Source organism: Mesocricetus auratus, unplaced genomic scaffold (genome assembly GCF_017639785.1).
Source record: "Mesocricetus auratus isolate SY011 unplaced genomic scaffold, BCM_Maur_2.0 Super-Scaffold_100013, whole genome shotgun sequence".
NCBI lineage: Eukaryota > Metazoa > Chordata > Mammalia > Rodentia > Cricetidae > Mesocricetus > Mesocricetus auratus.
This window is the reverse complement of record NW_024429196.1, coordinates 23270491-23286747: the sequence shown is the minus strand read 5'-3', so window position 1 is coordinate 23286747 and position 16257 is coordinate 23270491. Positions and strand designations below refer to the sequence as shown.

Below are 16257 nucleotides of genomic sequence, written 5' to 3'. Positions count from 1 at the left end.
TGCTGTGTCAAACCACTGTCTGTGCTCTCCCTGTGCTGCGCACAGTGCTGACAAGTAGACACTGTGACCTGTGTGTGGCAGAAAGGCAGCCAGAAGAGGGGAGTCTAAGGACACATTACAAGGAAGTGCTGCTTTTGTTCCCAAGGTTCTCCCCCTTCCCTTGGCAGGGGCGTGAGCAGGTAGAGGATGATCTCAGCAAGGTGCAGTCCATCTGGCAGGACTGCAGCAGGACAGGAGGTTGCTAAGAGCCTTGCATCACAGCAGAGTAACCTGCAAGTGTCTCTAGTTTCTCTCTCTCTCTCTCTCTCTCTCTCTCTCTCTCTCTCTCTCTCTCTCTCTCTCTCTCTCTCTCTCTCTCTCTCTCTCTCTCTCTCTCCAAATCCTGAAAATGTGGTTTCATCTCCAGGGAATCCTGTTCTCCTATTGAATAACTGAAATGACAAAAGTCTGAGAGCCATCCGCTTTTTAGGTTCCCTCAAAATGTGGTTTTTCTTTTTAAGGAGACAAAAATACTGGTAAAAGAAAAGAATAACATTGAAGACTTGCTTGTGCCAAATGCTCTGCAGGGCCCTCTGTGGCCTGCTTTGGGAGCACTGCTGTTTTAATTGGCATCTATTGACTTAGGCGTTGTCTATGTCTAAAGGTCATGGTTGTGTTTCATTGTGAGAGTTGATGAGTCTCCGTAAGTAAGGCAGCTCAATAAATGTGCCTCCACTCTTCAGTTGTTCGCTTGCTTGCTTTCAGTTCTGGGGATTGAGTCCAGGGCCTCTTGCAGTGAAGCAAGCCCCCTATCACTGAGCTATACATCTCCAGTCCTCATTTTATTTCTTATTTAGAGAGACACACTCTCCTAAGTAGCGGGGGTGATAGGTATACACTCCAGGTTCGAATTACTATCTCTAAGTTGTTTTTGTTTTGTTTTCTCTAGCCTGAAAATCTCTTGTACTACAGTCAAGACGAGGAGTCCAAGATAATGATCAGTGACTTTGGCTTGTCAAAAATGGAGGGCAAAGGAGATGTGATGTCCACGGCCTGTGGGACCCCAGGCTATGTCGGTAAGGACAGTGTATGAATGTGTGCATGCATGTGTGTCCCCACGAAGTTGGGTTGTCTCCATGGCAATATCATCTTCCTCCTGAAGTCTTGGAGCCCAGCACATATCACAACTGCCTGCATTTCCCTTGAAGGAAAGATAAAAATACTGAGAGATAGCATAGCAAGTTAGCATCAAAGTGATTCCCTGAAACCTTTTAACAGTTGGGTGGAAATCCTGTTTGATTTGGTTATGGGCCCAACTAGAGTCTGAGAGCAAAATGGGATGGAATCCCAGGTTCTAATACCAGAATTATTGTACATGTCTATTTTTGGATGATTTACACTGAAGCATTGAACATGTAGTAAGGTGCGGGCAGACTCAATAAAACATGCAAATATTGACATAGATGCAGCCAGAGAGGACATATTTATATGAAAGAAGCCATAAGTAAGTCATTCTCTCAAGTCTACTCACCCTGATCGGTACAGGCAAAGCCAGGGGTTATGATAGTTTTTCCTAAAATAATAACTGCACCTTTTTTACCTGCTACTAATAAAAAATGCAGAGAAGGCTACCGACAGCTGTGAACAGTTGGTCACTGAGATTCAGCTTCTGTTTTGTGGAGAAAGCCCACGGGAACTTTGTTAGCTTGCTGTTACTATAAGAAACTCCTGACACAATCATCTTATAAACAGAAAGGTTAATTGTGCCCGGTGGCTTTGGAGGTTTCAGACTGTGAGTGATTGTTGGGCTTGCAGCAAAGCACACACCATGGCAACAGTATCTGGTAAAACCATTCACCATGTGGTTGGGACATGAAGGGGGAAAGGATGGGATATTAATAACCCCTTCAAAGGTGTAGCCCCAACGACTGGGAAACCTCAGAATAGGCCAACTTCAGTGTTCTGCCATCTCCCCAAAACATCACATGCTGGAGACCAAATCTCCACATATGAGCCATTAGGGAACGCTTATCCATAAAACTGTTCATATCAGTGTATTCGATCACTTATCAAATGTGTATTCAGAGCCTACTGTGTCCCCAGCACTGTTTTGATGGGACTCTTCTCTGCCTTCATGGAGATGGCTTGGTAGCTGAAACAAGAGACCACAAAAAAGAAACAAATGGGCAAGGGCATTTCTGATTGTTGTGCTGAGGGAAACAAAGCCAGGAGAATTCAATCGATACTGACGGGGCTTAAGGAGCATTTAGGGCTGTGTTGAGAGAACTGAGGTTTGGGCCTTCACCTGGATGATAGAAAACAATTGGCCACCTGGGAGTTAGAGAAGAGGGGTCATTCTACTAGGCAAAGAAGCTTGGTAAAAAGGCAAAAGCAGAGACAGGGCAAGAGGAGTATGTCTGTGGGGTGAGGTTGGAAAATGGAGAACAAGGCTGAAACCTCATATAAACTTTGAAGGTCTTTCTTTGTGAGAGCAACATGTGTACTAGGCATGATGGCACATTCTGGCATTCCCAGCACTGGGGACTGGGGAATAGGGAAGTAGGAAGAAATTGATTTTGAGACCAGTCTGGGATATATAGTAAGATCCTGTCAAAAACAGACAAACAAGAACAACAACAAAACAGAGGAAGAATTGGAAGAGGTGATAAAGGAAAAGGGAGAGACCAGGAGGGGAAGTAGAGAAGGAGAAAAGAAGGGAGGAGGGAGGGGAGGAAGGAGAAAAGAGTGAGAGGGAGGGCAGAAGAAACACTGTGAACCTCCCTAAAGAAGGGAGATTAGTATTACACAGCCTACACCATTCCCATGAATCTTCAGGTAACAACTCGGGAACCTTTCCAATAGGCTGAGGAGATTCATCCTAAAACCTATTGGTCTAGAGACAGCGAACACTGTGGGTCATTCCAATGATCTTGCTAGCACTCCATGGTGTTTCAAGTCCTTGCATAATTACATTCTCATATCAAAATTGATATGGCACTGCGGTTTCATTTTCCTAGTTGCATAGAGGAGTGAAGCAAAGAGCCAGCAGAGGGGAATGGTGCATAAGATGAGGGAAGGGAAAGGAGGAAGAGATTTAGGAGGATGGGCTCCTCACCAAAAGGATGTGGCACACAGAGGCTGTGGGAGATGACACCAGTGGGACTCATGTCCCCGATTGTGAATATGCACTGACTGATTTTAAGAGGTGTTAAGAGAAGCTTTTTCTTTGCTAGCCGCTTTGGTTTATCACCCGCCAGTCGCCTGGGCTCTGCCACATTGTAGTCCCCAAATAAACACACAAGACGCTGTATTAATTATGAAGCTGTTGGCCTTGCTTGTCTCTTACTGGCTAGCTCTGCCTTAAGTAATTACCCCATAATTGCTAATCTAAGTATGTCTCTTACCGGAGAGGTTTCCGGGCTTCCTACCCCAATGGCGTTACATCTCGACTCTTGTGTTTCTCCTTCCCAGAATCCTCCTGGACTCCTAGTCCCTCCTATCTAGATTCCCTATTGGCCAGACAGTGCTTTATTGGCATAAGACTTCCCCAACAAAGAGGCCATAGAGACTCAAGAGAGGGATGGATGGGCCAGCCAGCAGTCACTGGTCTTATGAAAGTGAGGACAGGAGGGACCTTGGAATGTGGGGACTGTGGAAAGCGAGTCATGTGAGATACGTACAAGCTCATTTGTAGCTGGAGAAAAATGCAAGGGTATGTGGCATGTGTATGCAGTTTCTCCTGTGTGTGGTCTACACTATCTGGCAAGCAGCAAGGAAATTAATGGAAGGCATATCCTTGGAAAGATGAGGGACTCTGACCAGGCTTTTGCCTTCTGGCTTTTGAGCGGCGACCTAACTGCTCTTACAGGGTATTCTCACACACATGTGCGCCTAGCTGTCCTCATATTAACCCACACACACTGGAGAGCTCTAATGCTTCCTAGATTGCTTCTTGGCCACTCTGTGTGGCTGGCGGTCTCCCTGTTTACGGTGGCCATGCCTGCATAGTTTGTTTCAATTTGTTGCTGTGGCTAGAGCTGATTTATTTAGGGACAGTGTATGAAGTGTACACTTGAAGGGTAGGTAAGCAAGCCCTTGTGCGATTTTGTTGTCAGCTACAGAGTGCTCTGAGAACAATAGTCATACAGCTACTGATTTTGGTCGTATTTACTGAGGACCCAGAGTGAAACAGGCTCAGGTCTCTATGGTCTTTGGACAGTCAGCTAAAGTGGATCTTCCCCTGCCCCAGTCTCCATGTCAATCTCCTATGCATCCATCAAAACCCAGCTGAAAGGCTACCCTCTTCTGGTTGCTGTCCTGCCTCATCCTCTCCTTCAGTATCCTAATTCCTTCCTTCCCCCTTCTCAAAACTCTGACTATGATCACATTGAATATGGGTCCCTGTCTGTTTGTCTCTTCACTGCACTATGGTTTTTCCTCCATCTTTGTACAGAGGCATGCCGAATTGCAGACACAGAGCAGAGGGCCCATGGATATTTTTCTCTTTTCATTAATTCATTTAATACACAGTTATTGAATTCTAAACTATGCACTGTGGACAGTATTTGGTGTTCACAAATGAATGTGAATAGGGTAGAGATTCTGACTCAAAACAGTGTTGTGAGAGACAGAAGCCAGCAGGTAAATTTAATAATAGTGATATACTTATGGTGGCACATGCCTGTCACCCCAACACTTGAGAAGTGGAGGCAGGAGAATTTCAAATTTGAGGCCAGAATTAATTATTTAATTTCTGCCTTCTGTTTGAGGTATTCTAGTAGAATGAAAAAAATTTAGGAGAAAGAAAAAACAAAGCAGGCAGAAATCCTCTCTCATGTCCTAACATTTAGACAGAAGGATTATAGGCAAATAACTAAGTAAATTCATTCCTCAGTTAGTTCAGTAACATGGATAAGGGGTGTGTGTGTAGAACTTGAGCATGCTGGTAGAAGCCAGAAGACAACCTCAGGTGTGACTCCTTAGGTCCATCCACCTTGTGTTTTGAGACAGTGTCTCTCATTGGAACCTGGGGGTGGGGGTGTCAGCTATGCTGGATTGAGTGACCAGCAAGCCCAGAGATCCTCCCACTGCCTCCCAAGTTGGGTTTACAAACTTTCACTGCCACACCTGGTTTCTTGTGAGTAAACTAGGGGTAGAGTTCTCATCCTCAGACTTGCACAGCACACATTTTATTGACTGCGCCATCTTCCCTGCCCCCTCCTTATCCTTTTATAAAAGGGAGATGTGGCCCATGGAGACAGTGTCACTAAGGGGTGATTGTCAACATCACTCCATCCCTGGCACAGAGGTCCTATTGCATGCAGCCTCCATGGTTTATTCCATCTAACCCCAGGACAGTGTGACAAGGTATATAGTACAAGATGCATGTATGATTATGTATTTCAAATGCAGCATAACTAGTGTATTTCAGGAGCAAACTGTAAAGTCCTGGCAAGAAAGAGGGGTCATCAGTAGCTAGCACAACCAAGAAGAAACTTCTGGAAGAACTGAAGGAAAGTGGAACTCAGGCAAAGACAAGGAGAGTTACAGTTGCCACAAAAGCCCTGAAATTCTCTCTGCTGCTCTCTGTTTGAGAAAGAACCACACTCCTTTAGTTTGGAGAACAGGCTGCTGCAAATGTCTTTATGATAATGATAATGAGGGGAAATTATTGGCCCACCTGGTGGCAATGAGCTGCTCAGAGGAGTGTGATATCTGTCAATGTGGCACAGACCTAGATGTGGAATCTGTTTAAGTCAAGTGTTCCATTCTCCTTGATACTACCAACAAGAGACAAAGTCAGAACTAAGAAATTTATCAGTTAGAATGCCTGATCTGTAGAATTAATTAAAATACCCCAATGGGTCCCCTGAGGTCACTGAGAATGTGATATAAGGCATCCATCTCAACCATGGAACTGATAAAGAGTGTGGTGGTGTGTGTTGAGTGTGTGTCTGTGTATATCTGTGTTTGCGTGTGTATTGCGGGGTATGTGAGGGGCATGAGTGTGGCATGGTGCATATATGTGTGTGTGCATATATGTGTGTCTGTGCATGCGTGGGCATGTGTGCTTGCTTGTTTAGCTTTGGTTTTTCATTTGTTTGCTTATCTCACTTTTTCTCCATACTAACATGATTGCTCAGACTCAAGGATCACAGTCAAGCCTCCTGGTTTCAGAAACAAAGATAAACTTTAAGAAAACTTCAAATATACAGAGCAAGTGGCTATATATGTCTTAAGAATGGGGTGCCATGTTGCTCTCTTCCCACCAGGGCTGCTGTGGAGAGAGGGAGGTGGCTGGTGGCAGGCACTCCACCTGAACTGCCATGGTTCTAAAGTGAGAAGTTCCATTATTGACTCTGGTTGAGCAATGATTTATCACTCTGTAGTATTTCATTCCCAGCACATCACTACTATTTCCTGATTGCTTTTGACTTGTAACTGGGAGAGGCCATTGACACCTGGGAACATCATTTTACTTATAATCAGAACTACATGAGCAAAATTTTAATTCATGTCTGATTGTTGAGTAGTTCCCACAAAAGTGATCATCCTTGTATCCTTCCAGAACTTAGCTTCAGCATAGCTAGCCCAGCCATGGTAGGCATCATTAGTCTATTTCTGCTTTAATCTCTCTAAAGCAGTTTAAACACATTTGGTCTTGCTCTTCCTTAAATGAAGCTGGAGAAAATTTGATCAGCATTCTTCTAATGTTTCTTTTTCCACCCATTTAGGGGAATGTCCTTATTTCAGGGATCACTGAATTTTTAGAACTTGAGTTGAGATGTAAGATTGTGGGAGAGCAGGGGTTTCTTGGGTCTGCTTGGCAAGTAGCAGACCCATCACAGAAGGCTGGACCTTCCAGAGTCTTCTTGTATCTCTCAGTCTTGGCCTGCCTACACCCACTGGAAAAAGTGAGTGTGGGCCCTGCTCAGGTCCATCTTCCCTGTCCCTTCCTTGGAGTTTTCTGTGTTTGCTCAGTATGTAGCAGACCCGCCCTGGCAGGCCGAACCATGCAGAGTCTGCTGACATCACAGTCTTAGCCCACCTACACCCACTGGGAGAGGAGGAGAGAGGAGAGGGAGAAACCCTACCTGCACCCACTGGAAGAAGGGATGGGAAAGATGACAGAATAAGAACATTCAACAACAGAAAGACCAATATGACTAAAGTCTAGGGACTCTACACCAGCAAGATCTGACTATCACAATGCAGATTAAGCAGAAGAGAATGACCTTAAAAACAACTTTATGAAGAAGATAGAGACCCTCAAAGAGGAAATGAAAAGAATCCCATAAAGAAATGGAAGGAAAAGCAAACAAAGGACACAAGAAATGGAAGAAAAGACAAACCAAAAAAAATTCAAGAAATAAACAATTCTCTTAAAGAAAGCAAGGAAAGCCAAGAAAAAATAGCCAAACAAATGAAGGAAACAATTCAAACAGTTCAAGACTTGAAAGCTGAAATAGAAACGATAAAGAAAACACAGAATAAAGAAATGCTGGAAGTAGAAAAGCTGGGTACAAAATCAGGAACTACAGATCAGATGTAAGCATAACCAATAGAATATAAGAGATGGAAGAGAGAATCTCAGGTATTGAAGATTCACTAGATTCATCGACCAAAGAAAATCTTAAGTCCAACAAATCCTTAATACAAAATATCCAGGAAATATGGGACACCTTGAAATGCCAACCATAAGAATAAAGGTATAGAAGAAGGTGAAGAAATCCAGCTCAAGGGTATAGAAAACATATTCAACAAAATCATAGAAGAAAACTTCCCAACCTAAAGAAGGACATGTCTATGAAACTACAAGAAGCTTACAGAACACCAAGTAGAGTGGACCACAAAAAGAAGTTCCCTCACCTCATAATAATCAAAACACCAAACATACAGAATAAAAAATATTAAGAGCAGCAAAGGGAAAAAGCCAAGTAATATAGAAAGGCAGACCTCTCAGACTTATACCTGACTTCTCAAAGGAAACTCTGAAAGCCAGAATGTCCTGGATAGATGTTCTACAAATGCTAAGGGACCATAGTTGCCAGCCCAGACTACTATACCCAGCAAAGCTTTCAATCACTATATGTCAAGAAAACAAGATATTCCACGACAAAGCCAGAATTAAACAATACATGTCCACAAATCCTATTGGAAGGACAACTCCAACCCAAGGAAGTTAGCTACACTCACAAAAACATAGGCAACAGATAATCCCACTTTATCAAAAACCAAAAGGAAAAAGGGGAGAAATCCACACACAATATCACCACCAACAAATCCAAAACAAACAAGAATTAACAACAAATGGTCACTAATATCCCTCAATATCAATGGTCTTAACTCACCTATAAAAAGACACAGGCTAACAGAATGGATACAAAGACAGAATCCATCCTTCTGCTGCATACAAGAAACACCTCAGCTTCAATGACAGATGTTACCTCAGAGTAAAGGCTTGGGAAAACATTTTCCAATCAAACGAACCTAAAAAAACTAGCTGGTATAGCTATACTAATAGCTAACAAATTGGACTTCAAACTAAAATTAATCAAAAGAGAAGAAGAAGGGTATTTCATATTCATTACAGAAAAAATTCATCAAGATGAAGTCTCAATTCTGAACATCTGTGAACAAAATACAAAGGCACACACATTCATAAAAGAAGCATTACTACAACTCAAATCATATATAAACCCCTACACACAGTGGGAGACTTCAACACCCCAGTATCACCACTGGATAGGACTACCAGACAGAAGTTAACAAAGAAACAAAGGAACTAACAGAAGTTATGACCCACTTAGGTTTAACAGACATCTATAGAACATTCCATCCAAACACAAAAGAATATACCTTCATCTAAGTGCCACATGAAACCTACTCTAAAATCAACCACATTCTCGGCAATAAAGCAAACCTCAACAGATAAAAAAATTGGAATAACCCCCTGTATATTTTCAGATCACCATGGATTAAAGGTAGAATTCAACAACACAAAGTGCAGAAAACCTACAAACTCATATAAATTGAGCAATGCTCAATTGCATCACTTCTGGGTCAAGCAAGAAATAGAAAGAAGTTAAAAACTTCCTATAATTCAATGAAATTGAAGACACAACATACTCAAACTTATGGAACACTTTGAAAGCATGCTAAGAGGAAAGTTCATAGCACTAAGTGCCCACATGAAGAAACTGGAGAATAGTCACACTAGATAATTAACAGCACACCTGAAAGCTCTAGAAAAAATGGAAACAAACTCAAGCAGGAGAAGTAGATGCCAGGAAATAATCAAATTGAGGATTGAAATCAGTAAAGTAGAAACAAAGAATCAATGAAACAAAGAGTAGGGTCTTCAAGAAAATCAACAAAATAGACAAACATTTATCCAAACTAACCAAAAGTCAGAGAGAGAACATGCCAGGCTACAATTACCTTGGTACCCAAACCACACAAATATACAACTAAGAAAGAGAACTATAAACCAATTTCCCTCATGAACATTGATGCAAAAATACTCAATAAAATACTGGCAAATAGAATCCAAGAACACAGCAGAAAAAAAAATCATCCACCATGATCAAAGTAGGCTTCATCCCAGGGATGCAGGAACGATTCAACATAAAAAAAGTCCATCTATGTAATCCATCATATAAACAAACTGAAAAAGAAAAACCACATGATCATCTCACTAGATGCTGAAAAAGCCTTTGACAAAATCCAATACCCCTTCATGATAAAGGTCTTAAATAGATCAGGGATAACAGGAACATACCTAAACATGATAAAGTCAATATACAGCAAACCAACAGCCAACATCAAACTAAATGGAGAGAAACTCAACACGATTACTCTAAAATCAGGAACAAGATAGGTTGTCTACTCTCTCCATATCTTTTCAATATTGTGCTTGAAGTTCTAGCTAGAACAATAAGACAACAAAAGGAGATAAAGGGGATACAAATTGGAAAGGAAAAAGTCAAACTTTCACTATTTGTAGATGATATGATAGTTTACATAAGTGACCTGAAAAATTCTACCAGGTAACTTCTACAGCTGATAAACACCTTTAGCAAAGTGGCAGGATACAAGACTAACTAAAAAAATTAGTAGTCCTACTACAAATATAGACAATAATGGGATGAGAAACAAATCAGAGAAACATCACACTTTACAATAGCCACAAGCAACATAAAATATCTTGGGGTAACTCTAACCAAACAAGTGAAAGACCTGTACGACAACAGCTTTGAGTCTTTAAAGAAAGAAATCAAAGAAGATACCAGAAAATGTAAAGATCTCCCATGTTCTTGGATTGGTAGGATCAACATAGTAAAAATGACAAATTTATCTAAAGCAATCTACAGATTCAAAGCAATCCCCATCTACAACCCAGCACAATTCTTCACAGACCTTGAAAGAACAATACTCAACTTCAAAAAGCAAAAACCCAGAATAGCCAAAACAACCTTGTACAATAAAGGAACTTCTGGAGGCATCACCATCCCTGACTTCAAACTCTACTATAGAGTAATAGTAATGAAAACAGCTTGGTTTTGGCACAAAAAAGACAGGTACACCAATGGAATAAAATTTATGACTCTGATACTAACCCACACACCTATGAATACCTGATTTTGACAAAGAAGCTAAAATTATACAATGGAAAAAAGAAAGCATCTTCAACAAATGGTGCTGGCATAACTGGATGCGGACATGTATAAGATTGCAGATAGATCCATATCTATCACTATGCATAAAACTTAAGTCCAAATGTATCAAAGACATCAACATGAATACAGCCACACTGGACCTCTTAGAAGAGAAAGTGGGAAGTACCCTTGAGTGAATTGGTACAGGAGACCACTTCCTGAACATAACACCTGTAACACACACACTGAGATCAACAATTAATAAATGGGACCTCCTGAAACCAGGAAGCTTCTGTAAGGCAAAGGACACAGTCAACAAGACAAAACAACAGCCCACAGAATGGGAAAAGATCTTAACCAGCCCCACATCTGACAGAGGGCTGATTTCCAAAATATACAAAGAATGCAAGAAGCTAGTCTCCCAAACACCAAAAAAAATCCAATTAAAAAGTAGCAAACAGAACTAAATAGAGAATTCTCTAAAATGGCTGAAAGACACTTAAGAAATTGCTCAACATCCTTAGTCATCAGGGAAATGCAAATCAAAACAACTCTGAGATACCATCTTACACCTATCAGAATGGCTAAGATCAAAAACACTGATGACAGTCTATGTTGAAGAGGATGTGGAGAAAGAGGAACATTCCTCCATTGCTGCTGGGAGTACAAATTTGTACGGCCACTTGGGAAATCAGTATGGTGGTTTAAAGGAAAATGGAAATCAATCTACCTCAAGATCAAAAAATTCCACTCATGGGCATATACCCAAAGGATGCACATTCATACAAGTAGGACATATGTTCCAGAAGCGTTGTTTGTAATAGCCAGAACTGGAAGCAACATAGATGGTCCTCAACTGAAGAATGGATGGAGAAAATGTGGTACATTTACACAATGGAGTACTACTCAGCAGGAAAAAAAACCAAGGAAATCTTGAAGTTCACAAGCAAATGGATGGAACTGGAAGAAATCATCCTGAGTAAGGTAACCCAGTCACAGAAAGTCCAGCATGGTATGTTCTCACTAGCAGATGCTAGGCCATCAATCTACTGCTAGGCTCCACGTCTGACCTAACTCACTTTTTCCTCTTACCATGATCTTCCCAGGAATCCACAGGGATGACCCCAACTAATAATCAAAACAATGGTGGAGAGGCTACCTTGAGTGCCCTTCCCCTGTAATGAGACTGATGACAACCTTAAATGCCATCCTAGAGCCTTCATTCAGTGGCTGATGGAAGCAGAAGCAGAGATTCACAGCTGAGCACTGAGCTGAAATCCAGGAATCCATTTGTAGAGAGGGAAGAGAGGTCAAGATCATGTTGGGGAAAACCATAGAAACAGCTGACCTGAGCAAATGGGAGCTCACAGGCTCCAGACCAACAGCTAGGGAACCTGCATACGACTGAACCAAGCCCCCTGAATGTGGGTGTCAGTTGGGGGTCTTGGGCAGATCTACGGGGCCCCTGGCAGTGGAACCAGTTTTTAATCCCTAGTGCATGAATGGGGTTTTAGAGCCCATTCCCTATGGAGAGATACTCTCTCAGCCTAGATAAGTGGGGGAGGGCCTAGGTTCTGCCCCAAATGATGTGATAGACTTTGATGATCCCCAATGGGAGGCCTCACACTCCCTGAGGAGTAGATGGAGGGTGGGACTGGGAGATGGTGGGAGAAATGGGAGGATGGGAGGGCGAGGGAGCTGGGATTGGTATGTAAAATAAGATTGTTTTTAATTTAAATAAAAATTAATTTTTAAAACTAAAAAAAAATCAACAATAAACATGAGGACCTCAGTTCAGTCCCCAGAGCCTACATGAAAACACCAAGGGTAGCTCTTGCCAGACTGCAGAAGAACAGATCATCTAGAGAATTAAGTACTTTGGTCAGTCATAAGCCAGACAGGATGGGACAATGTTTGGCCCAATCTATAATGGTCATATATCAGTTATCTGTTACTGAAATGCATTAATTCCTTAATCTGACACTCATCTCCTCCAGTCCACTGAATTCCAAGTTGCTCCCAAATTCAAAACCGCAGCTACTTCCCAATTTTCCACTCCCTTCCTATTCCTCAATTTCATTCCTTCATCCATCATCCACATATTGGCTTCAGTAGAGTTTGCATAGCAATCCCAGATAAGGTCCAAATGGTAATTATGAGCCAAAGTGATTCATTCATGGGGACTTTTGAGCCTGTAATCAAGTTCAAGGGCTACTGGAACATCAGAGTGGGCTGATGCTCTAGTGACAGACTTTTTGGCAAATTACAGCATTAAGTCATGGGTAAGAAACTGCAAAGGAATCAATACCAACAAAAGGAGTCCAGAGCAGTCCCATGAACTTTGCACTCTGAGATAGAAGATAATGGAAGACAAACCATGGCCAAGGATGGGCCCATGTTTCAGGTGTTTTTTTAAAATCTGGTTTGGCATCATTTGGATGGTGGTGTGTGTGTGTGTGTGTGTGTGTGTATGTGTGTGTGTGTGTGTATGTGTGTATGTTGAGACAACGTCTTGTTATAGAGACAAGATTGCCTTCAATTTCATCATCATCCCAGCTCAACTTCCCAAGTGCCAGCAATACATGGATGTCCCATGGCTCCAGGCTCAGATTCTAATACTCTAGTGAAAGCATACATGGTCAGGTCTTCACAGGACATTCCTTCATCGTGCATTGGGTTGTTCGTTTTTAAATATTGCTACAAAACTTCTTCTGAAACAGACCTAAGAACATTAGGCATCCCTTCCTGTTGTACTAAAATTCTCCTCCAAGGCCAATATGCTCTTAAAATGTATGGCTGAATTTCTAGAGACACAAAAGCTGGATTGCATTCCCCTTGATCTCTAGAACTTTTAGTTTTTCATCTCTGAACTTTCATCTTTCTACTGTGTAAAAGACCTCATCACTGGGGATGTAGCTCAGTTGGTAGAGTGCTTGGCCAGTATGGACAAAGACCCTGGTTTGATCCCAACATACAGCATATACTAGATGTGTGGTGGTGCATGTCAGTCATCCTAGCCCTTGGGAGGGAAAGGCAGGAAGATCTGAAGTTCGGGGCCATTCTTGGCTACATAATGAGTAGGAGACCAGCCTGGGATATACCAGACCCTATCTCAAACTAATTTAAATGATCAAAAACATCTTCTTGTAGTTGTTTTTTGTTTTTTACTCTTTTGGGGCCCTGTCACCCAGTTCCCAAATAAGTACACAGAGACTTATTCTTACTTATGAATGCCTGGCCTTAGTTTGGCTTGTTTCTTGCCAGGTTTTCTAACTTAAATTACCCCATTTCTCTATAACTGCATTTTGTCCCTGTGCTTTTTACTTTTCTTTATTCTATATATCTTTCTTCCCTCTTACTTTGTGGCAGGCTGGCTTGCTGGCTGGCTCCTCTCCTTCCCCTTTTCTTTTCTTTTTTTTCTTCTTTTTATTGTTTTTAACATGTCAATCCCAGGTCTCTCTCCCTCTCCCTCCCCTCCTCCCATGTCCTCCCATCAACCGCCATCCCTCCTCCCCCAACCCCCACTCCCTTCCCCAGGGAGGGCAAGGCCCTCCATGGTGGATCTCCAGAGTCTGTCATTTCATCCAGGGCAGGGCCTAGGCCCTCCTCCAAGAGTCTAGGCTGAGAGAGCATCTCTCATTGTGGGATGGGTACCCAAAGTCCATTTGTATGCCAGGGATAAATACCGATCTACTACCCAAGGCCCCATAGATTGCCTAGGCCTCCTCACTGACATGCACATTCAGGGGGTCTGGATCAATCCCATGCTGGATTCCCAGCCATCAGTCTGGGGTTCAGGCTAACAGAATGGTTTCAAAGACAAATTCCTTCCCTTTTTCTTGCTCCTCCCTCTTCTCTTAAGCCTAGATTTCTCCTATTTATTCTCCCTGCATGGCAGCCCTTTCTGTTTTACTCTCCTGACTAACTATTGACCACTCAGCTCTTTATTAGACCAATTGGGTGTTTTAGATAGGCAAAGTAACATAGCTTTACGTAGTTAAACAAATGCAGCATAAGAGAATGCAATACATCTTTGCATCATTAAACCAATATTCTGCAGCACCAATGAATATAACACATCTTTAATATTCCACAGTATCTTATTGCTACCCCTGTTACATGCAGTGTCACTCACCCACATACTTCCTGGCATTTCTTACCAAGAGAGGTCACATTCAGCTATTCCCCTGACCCATTCTTTTCACTAAAGAAAGGCCAAAGTGGCAGGCATCCTGAAAAACAGGACACCAAAGCGTGGACAGATAATATCCCCAAGACATAATGACAGAAGCCTGTCTATAAGGCTCCCCTTCACCGGGCAGTGGTGGCACATGCCTTTAATCCCAGCACTCGGGAGGCAGAGGCAGGCAGATCTCTGTGAGTTCGAGGCCTGGCTGGACCGACAGCCTCCAAAACAATACAGAGAAACCCTGTCTCATAAAACCAATATATATAAATATATATATATATATATATATATATATATATTGCTCCCCTTGGCTTTAGTGCCAGTACTGAAATTGTAGAGTTGCCTTTTGTTTGTTTGAGGCAGGGTTTCATGCAGTTCAGGTTAGTGTTGGACTTGTTATTTAGAGTTGAGGATGACCTTGAACTTCCCATCTTCCTGCCTCTACCTCCCAAATTCTGGGATTACAGGCATTCACACCGTGGGTTTTATTTCAAGTAAGTGCACTAATTTCAGGCTTTCAGTCAAATCACACTTGAGCTAAGCAAAGGCACTTCTTCCTCTGTGCATAGTGGTCACATCTGTTTTCTCCCACTGGTCCTTGAGAAGGCATCTCCATAGCTGATGTCCAGTTACTTCTGAGCCCAGTGCCCACAAGAAGAGGAACACTGTATTCCTATGGAGCAGTAGCCAGAGTCACTTCCTCACCCCCATAAAGCCAGGAGCCAGTAAATGCAGGCACTGTAGTCACCACTGATTAAATGATTGCCTAAAGTGGGTATCGTTACTCCAATCCCCTTGGTTCTAGACCATTGACTTTTATCCTGTCTGTGTCACTGTCCTTTACCCACTGAGGTGATCTTCTGTGACGTGCTGAGAGGATGGGTAGAACAGACATCTGAAAATGAGAACAAATCACCTCCAACATGAACTTGAACTTGGTGGCAGGGTGATGGCCTCTTGGTTCACCCTCCCACCAGGAACTGCTTTTGGGATGCCCTGGAGTGCTCAGGAAGTGGGAGATTCCTGTTCTTTATAAGATTGGTTCCCATGTCCCTACCTACACAAAACAGCTGATCTCTCAGTTTTCACTTAGACAAATCTATTTCCCGCCTCCCTTTAAGAAGAAAAAAATCAATAATTAAATTGTTTTTAAAATAACATGAAAGGCCCTGAAATTCTTTTTTTTTCTTCCCCACATCTTTTGGGCCCCACCCTTGCCAGGAACACTTATCCTAAATCAATATAAAATACCTTGGTTTAAAGACACCAGTGCCCACAGAGTGGAATTTTCCACATGTGGGTTGGTTGCGTCTTGCAGTAATAAATCACTTCATGTAAATTCTAGACCTACTGTTTTTTACAAAGCCTGAGGGAGACGGGGACATCCAGAGGACTCTGCCTGTGGAGAACTCTAGTAGCTTGTGGGATGCT

The 16257-nt window shown here is 42.3% G+C and overlaps 1 protein-coding gene across 3 annotated transcripts in view; it reads left to right on the top strand.

Moving 5' to 3' along the window:
• The window catches only part of Camk1d (calcium/calmodulin dependent protein kinase ID), a 414097-nt gene that overhangs the window by 353804 nt on the left and 44036 nt on the right, over positions 1-16257 (top strand). For all 3 annotated transcript variants that reach the window (XM_040755520.1, XM_040755519.1, XM_040755522.1), the window contains exon 5: positions 929-1055. In XM_040755520.1, the coding sequence (XP_040611454.1) occupies positions 929-1055 (127 nt within the window). The remainder of the gene's footprint in view (positions 1-928; positions 1056-16257) is intronic.